Genomic DNA, 7813 nt, shown 5'->3' with positions numbered 1-7813 from the left:
GGCTTGACTGTGAATGTTGTTGGAAGTGGTTGTATAGTCACAGTAAGACAGTAAGAGACTCCTTTCTCTTGTGGTAAGAAACTGTGCTGCGTTCCCAAAAGCATGTAGTTCAAATCCACAACTGCTCCACAGGAGAAGGATGGGCAGTCTCCTTCCATTGGAGGGTCAGCTATAGGTCGGTTCTGACTCAGTTGTTCACTATAACAAGAACATTATCTCATGAAAACATTGATTGTAGAAAGTGCATCTTCTGCATTTTATAAGGTTGGTGATGAATTTAAAGGATTATAGTACCGGGGGCGAACATCAGTGATATGTAACATTCCTGTGCATAGTGAATTTTAGAATGCCAGGTAACTACTATCAATCATTGCTAACTTTCAGCAACTAAGACTATTTCTAAATTTTAAAATCATTAATTGCCCTTCTCTCTTAGCTCAAATACCTTTACACATACAATTTTATTATGAAGTATATGAACAGAAGAACCTGGGAGATGGAAAGCCGAAAGACTGAGCTCAGGTTAAATAGCACCCAGAACTTCCAAGATTCATCTCCCAGTACTTAGCAGGATTAGTTTCTTAAAAGGGTCAGGGAGAGAGATACTTTGCTTCTGTCACAATATTTTAAAATTTTTTTGTACTATCAAGTATGACATAGTGACCGTATGAACAATAGATCTGCCCCCTGCCCTACCCTATGCCATCTTCACAATCTCTAACACACTTAAGCCCATTGCTGTACTGTCACAGTATGGTGGAATGGAAATACTGAAGAGTTTTGGTGCCAAATACGCCTGGGTTTGAATTGTGGTTGTTCACTTTCTTTGTGATCAATGAGTTGCTTTGCCTTTTTTCCAAGCCTCTGTTTCCCTTTCTATATTATTGTAGCTAGTGATACCCATATAATTGGGTTGTTATGTATATACAAAGTGTTTGGCAGAATCTAACATAGTATAGGAATTCATTCCATATGAGTTCCTTTCTCATCCCATCCCCACCTCCTTTACAGAATGTCTTTTGTTTTTTGTTAGAAATTTTTTAAAAAAATATTTTATTGAGATTTTAATGAAACTTTACCGAGAACTTGGGTTTCCATTCATTCATTACTGCTCATTTTCCTTCCTACCCCCCACCTCAGTTCACTTTTATCTTGAAAGAGATTCTTTCATTGTTTCACAATTTCCTCCCTCCCTCTGCCCCAGTTCACTTTGCTAAGCACCTCTTATTCTGGACTGTTGTCATGGAAATAATACCTAATCATATATTCCTTTCAAACAGTTCTTTCCCTCATCTGTTTCAATGCCGTGTACATTATGTATCCCCTCTTTTCTTAGTTTCCTCCCAACCCCCATGTCAGTCCTGTTTTATAACAGTGGTATTATGCAGTATTTATCCTTTTTGCTTCCATCACTTTGCTATTGTGAATAATGCAGCAATAATATAGTTGTGCATTTATTTGTTTGGGTGGCAGTTCTGATTTCTTTAGGGTATATTCCCAGTAGTGGAGTTGCTGGGTCAAATGGTATTTCTATTTGCAAATTTTTGAGAAAGTGCCATACTGTCTTCCATTGTGGTTACACCATTTCATACTCCCACCAACAGTGAATAAGGGTTCCAGTTTCTCCACAACTTCACCAGCATTTGTTGTTTGCTGCTCTGTTGAACTTTGCTGTTGTTACTGGGATGAGATGATATCTCATAGTTGTTTTGATTTGGATCTCTCTTAGAGCTAGGGATTTTGAATATTTCTTCATGTGTTTGTTTGCCATCTGAATGTCTTCTTTGGTGAAGTGTCTGTTCATATCCTGTGCCTATTTTGCGATTGGATTATCTTGTTTTGGTTCTCGAGTATTCTATAAGTTCTGGATATAAGTCCCTTACCAGACATGCCATTATCAAATATTTTTTTCCCCTTCTGTGGCTTTTCTTTTTACCCTGTTGGGGAAGGTTTTGATGTGCATAGAGATTTGATTCTTAGGTGATCCTATTCATCAATTCTCTCCTGGTTTTAGGTAGAACATGTTTATTTAAAGAAAAGGTTGTTGCTGTTAGTTGCTATTGAGTCAATCACAACTCATAGTAGCCTTAGACTGATCTGAACTTTCTCCTATCCTGTGCTACCTTCATCCTCTCTGCCACACTGGAGCCTATTAATTACAGCCACTGTGTCATACCATATCATTGAGGTAGTTAGTCTTTCCCTCCTTTGCTGATCCTTCACCTTTCCAAACATGTTTTTCTTCAAGTACTGGTCCCTTCTAACAACAAGCGTGAAGTATGTGTGATTAAGTTCACCGTCCTTCCACTCTAAGGAACATCCTGGCTGTATACTTTCCAAGACATACATGTTTATTCTCGTGGTGATAGTTCATGGATTCTTTTCTTCAGCACCACAATTTAAAGGTATCAATTCATCTTCTATCCTCTTTATTCACTGTCCAACTTTCAGATACATAGCAAGTAATTGAAAAGACTGACTTTGATTAGGTGCATTTTAGTCTTTAAACTGGCATTTTCTGACAGTTGTAGAACCTGTTTAACTTGGTGTTTAGATGGTCTGTTCCTTCTACTGGATTACATTCACAAAGGGTAGATTTTAGGAATGACCTAAATGGAGAAGCCCTAAAACTTCAGTTGGCTTAGATCTTACATTATATACCATTGTAAATTTAATCTTATTTGTTCTTGCTCCAAAACAGGTTTATTTTTTTTTCTTAGTGAGGCATAATAACAACTTTGGTACTCATTGCTCTTTAATGGAAACTATGGCTGTGCAGGATGGTTTCAAATATATTGAATAGGACATGCTGTCCTTTAAAGTGTGCATTTCGCAGTTGTGCTGCAGTCCTCATGGATACAGTTAAATTAATCATTGCAGAATTATTGACTCTACCCTGTACAGGTAAAATAAAACTTCCTCTAAGAAACACTGGAGAATCGGTGTTTATAAAACACTGAGACAAGCAAGGGAGACAACAGGTAAAAGAACAGCTTTGACAGAATCAATTGTATTAATTGGTTATTTTTCTTTAAGTCTTCTTAAATATTTTGGTCTTAGTTTTATTCTCTTTCAATCCAAAAAGTCAGAGTGTTCCAAATAAAACAGAAAGGATGTTATGTCTTATTTGTCTAAATAAAGGCTTAGGTTCTTAACTTAAATCCTACTTGTATTCCTTTGGGTGTAGGGCTCTTTTATATTTTCTAGTTCCTTATGTGTTAACATCACTTAAAGCAATCACCATTGTTTTTGTAATGAGGTTGAAAAAGTGTCTTTAAGATGTATGTTTATAGACAAACTTTGGAATAGAACTGAAACATGCAGACTAGTGCCTTTCAGTGTGACAGATTTTGGAGTTAGATTGCATTTCAGCTCTATCATTTATTTGTTGAATGACTTAGGCAAGTTACCGTTTTCTACATTCCTTTTCTTATATGTAGAAAAACGGCATGTTAACACTTCTATGAAATTATAATGTAGATTTACTAAGTCATAGTTGCAGAGTGGTTGGTACAAGGGAGGCACTGTAAAAGTACTAAAATTGTGTTAGTAGCATTTCCTAATCTCAGTCTTGTGTTTGATTAATGAATATTGTTCCTTTGAAAGTAAATGATATGTAACCACTCCTGTTCAATATTGTATTGGAAGTACTTTCTAGGGCAATACGATATGGAAATAAGAGGCATCCAAATTGACAGAGAGGTGGTAAAACTGTTGCTATATGCAGACAGTATGATAGTGTACACAGAGAAATCCCAAGACTCAACCAAAAAAACTGTCAGACCTAGCAGACCAGTTCAGTAGAGTGGCAAGATACAAGATCAATAAACAAAAATCATTTGGATTTTTCTACAACAGCAACAACAACAAAACACAGAAAATGAGACTTAAGAAAGCAATATTACAAGATACCAACCATATGATGAAATATTTGGGAATAAACCTAACTAAAGACCTTTGTAAGGAGAACTACAAAACATTACAAGAAATAGTAAGAGATCTAAATAAATGAAAGTAAATGATGTGTACATGTAATTTGGAATGTATTGTAGTTCTTTGGAGGAAAAGATATTTTGTAAACTAAAGTTTCTAATATTGTTTTGTCATGTTTCTAAGGTTGGTAACAGAGAAGATACTGGGAAGGAAATATCTACTTCTGCCTTCTCATCTTGTACCAAGGTGTCCTGCCCTCTGTGTAACCAAGGCTACCCACCTGCAAAGATTGAGCGACATGCCATGTACTGCAATGGTCTAATGGAGCAAGACACAGGTAATGAGTCATCTGGACAAAGACTTTTCTTGATCTTGCTGTCTGTGGCAAGCATACTATTTATTTGTTCCACATACCTCAGGAGAAGGGAGAGGGGAAAGTTACCCATCTTATAGAGTTTCCACTTACTTTGTAGTAATGGGTGGGACAAAAGTCAGTGTTACGGACCTTTCATTTCAGCTTACATATTTAATATTGAGACTTCTGTGGAATGTGGGAAACCAAGTTTTAGTGTTGCTTGCATTTTATTCAGAGTAAGTCCTTTGTGATTTTCTATGGAAATTCAGCCTAAATACAGTAGCTGGAAAATATCCTTAATTTATATTCATGTTGTACATGTTTCTGTTGAGTTATCCTGGGGCTCTCACTACTTCTTCACCACACCTCCACTCCCAAATGCTGTTCCCAGCAAAGTGGAGTAAAAAAGAGTAAACAGAGATGATTTTATGCTCCAAGCTCTCATGGACCAAAAATGTCACTAGTCAGGTTTACTTAATTTGGCAAAGTTATTGAGAGGTAAAGTCTATTGAGACAGTTAATAGAAAGCTGTTCTTTTTTAGTGCTGTGCATAAACATTTAAATATTCCAGGATCTTTGACCTAGTAATTCCACTATTGGGAGTGCTAACTGTAGCTAGTATTTCGTCAGTACTTGATGTGTGCTTGGCATTGTGCTTTCCTTAAAATATCTAGTCTAACTTTCCAAATACTAATTATTGTTATATGTCAAATGCATGAAGAGTATTGAGCACAGTTTCACACGCTAGAACTGACAGAGATAGGACTCGGCCTTAAACTGATTGGACTCCAGCGCTTATCTCTGTTACTATCACCTTATACTGGGAAACTGTCTTTGGGAATAATCATTAGATAGAAACAGTATTAGACATAAAGGTTCTCTGTGCTATGTGATTATAACAGTGGCATCTTTAAGCAAGGTAAGTACACAATAGCTAAGTAAATGATGGTAGTTCAGATTATAAAGTATTATATAAGAATTTAAAATGTTTTTACAATTAACCTTTAGTGATACAGGGAAAATTCATGCTATAATAGAAAAGTATAAAAAGAATAAGGAACAGTGTGCACTGGTCATATGTGATCTCTATTAATTCCAAAAGAGGGGACTGTCCCCATTAATAGCATACCCAATATATAACAATGAGGTCAGGCATGCCTATCATAGTCTTACACCTATTTCTTCTAATTGCAACACCAGTCTTACTGCTTTAGAGGGTCCAAAATCCATTGCAGTAGCTAGACAGACCTCATAGAACTAAACTATACTCTGAATTTCAGAGTTCTTTAGGGAACTTAACAGGTTATAATTGTTGGCAGCAGGTTAAAATTTCTTAGCCAAGACAGCTTCTGAAGCATGCTCACAGACCTTTCACTCTTCAACCTTGCAGGTTTAAGCCAGTGTTACAAAGTTCTCTTAGTCCTGCCAATTTTGGCATCTCCTTTTTACCCCACAAGTTCTCTAGCAAACTTGGGTGAAGGACCCAACTCTGGTCCACGAGGTAGCAGTCCCAGACCAGCATTGTCTCATGTAGAGCTTCTGGTTCTCTGCTTTGGCTGCTGCTGCTTTCCTGCAGGCTCCAATTAGAATGTTGCAGGATTTTCTGGATGCTTACTACATTCTCTGCTGCTTCTTTCTTGATGATAGTAAGATTCTCAAAATATCTGCTACTGAACATGTTCAGTTTAAACATGGTAGAATTACAGAACTAGCCAATCATGTTGTAGAACAACACACCCTATTTGCATGTTCCTACCCAGCCTATGGGGAAAGTAAAAGGCCATGGCCTAGGAAAGCCATCTTGAATACTAGACCCAGTACACAAAAAGGTAAGAGTGCAGCGTGCAGTCATCTCTTAACTATGTAAAAATATATCTGCACATGGAAAGATCTAAATTAACTGCTAAATAAAAAGTCAAGTTGCAGAATAATATATATAGCATGATTCCCTAAATATATAAACAGTACACGAGACATTCAATAAAATCCAAAATGATAAGTATTCAAGAAATGTAAACTATTACTGTTACCACCAATGACTATATAATACTTTTATTTTCCTTTTACATTTCATTTAGTGGTTGTTCTTGACTATATACTACTTCTGTAATCAGAAAAGACATTTATTTATACTACTTTAAATTTATTTAAAGAAATTTGTTGTTGTTGTTGTGTACTGTCGAGTCATTTGTGACTCATAGCATCCCTGTATATAACCACTTTGAACTGTGCTGTGTCTTGAGCCGATTTCATTGTCTCTGATGTTCCTGCTCTCATTACCCCAATCACTGAGTCAATCCATCTCATCCAGGGTCTTCCTCTCTTGCTGTGTCCCTCCACCCTTCCAAGCATGATGTCCTTCTCTGAGAACTGGTCCCTTCTGGCATCTTGCCCGAAGTATGTCAGATGGAGCTTCAAAGTCCTTGCCTCCAAGGTGCAGCCTGACTTCACCATCTTCAGGACAGACCTGTTTGTTCTCTTAGCAGTCCATAGTATATTCTCCAGCACCACAACTCAAAGGCATCAATTCTTCTTCTGTCATCTTTAGTCATTGTCCTACTCTCTAAAGCATAGCAAGTAATTATGAAGACCATGGCCTGGATCCAGGTGCACCTTGGTCTCCAGACTGACATTGCTCTTCAGTACTCTGGAGAGGTCTCTGACAGCAGATTTTCTCAGTGCAATTCATCTTTTGCTTTCCTGGCTGCTGGTACCAAGAGTGTACCAAGAGTGTTGATTGTGGAGCCAAGCAAGTGGAAGCTGCTCTCAATCTCTTCTCCATCTATCATGATGCTGCCAGTTGGCCCAGTGGTGGTGAGAATCTTTGTTTATTTAATGTTGAAATCCAATCCTTTTTTAAGGCTACAGTCCTTGACCTTCTGCAGCAAATGCCTCAGACCACCCTCAGTTTCAGCAAGTAATGTTGTGTCATCTGCGTAACTCATGTTGTTGATAAATCTTCCTCCAATCCTGATGCCACATTTTCTCTTCATAGAGCCCAATCTCCTGGATGATCTTATCTGCATATCGATTAAAAAGGTATAGAGATAGGATACATCCATGGCATACACCTTTCCTGATTTTGAACCATGTGGTGTTTCCTTGCTCTGCCTGATGACTGCCTCTTGGCCCAAGTATGGTTCTCTCATAAGCACAATCAAGTGTTCTGGGATTCCCATTCTTCTCAAAGCCAGAGTTTGTTGTGACCTACACGGTTAATTACCTTTGTATAGTCAATGAACTGCAGATAGACATTCCTCTGATACTCTCTGCTTTCAACTAAGATCCATCTAACATTGGCTATAATGTCCCTAGTGCCCTGGCCTCTTCTAAACCCAGCCTGCACATCTGGCAGTTCTCTGTTGATGTACTATTCCAGTCATTTTAGACTCTTATTTATTTAATAAGGAACTTTATTCTTTCAGAAAAGTTAAATGACGTGTTCATTTTTCTCCTGGCAAACTTACCAGATACTTCACAGTAATACAATTTCAGATTTAAATGCCTCTAATTTATGGGACTAAA

At 37.5% G+C, this 7813-nt stretch overlaps 1 protein-coding gene across 1 annotated transcript in view; it reads left to right on the top strand.

Annotated features, from left to right (window-relative positions):
- UIMC1 (ubiquitin interaction motif containing 1) overlaps window positions 1–7813 on the top strand; it is a 156146-nt gene that overhangs the window by 78672 nt on the left and 69661 nt on the right. The window contains exon 9 of the mRNA XM_006884436.1: window positions 4117–4270. Within this exon, the coding sequence (XP_006884498.1) occupies window positions 4117–4270 (154 nt within the window). The remainder of the gene's footprint in view (window positions 1–4116; window positions 4271–7813) is intronic.

This window comes from Elephantulus edwardii, unplaced genomic scaffold (assembly GCF_000299155.1).
Source record: "Elephantulus edwardii isolate Elephantulus edwardi_28Jun2011 unplaced genomic scaffold, EleEdw1.0 scaffold00033, whole genome shotgun sequence".
NCBI classification, from domain to species: domain Eukaryota; kingdom Metazoa; phylum Chordata; class Mammalia; order Macroscelidea; family Macroscelididae; genus Elephantulus; species Elephantulus edwardii.
The sequence above is the reverse complement of the archived record's forward strand: the minus strand, read 5'-3'. Positions and strand labels throughout refer to the sequence as shown.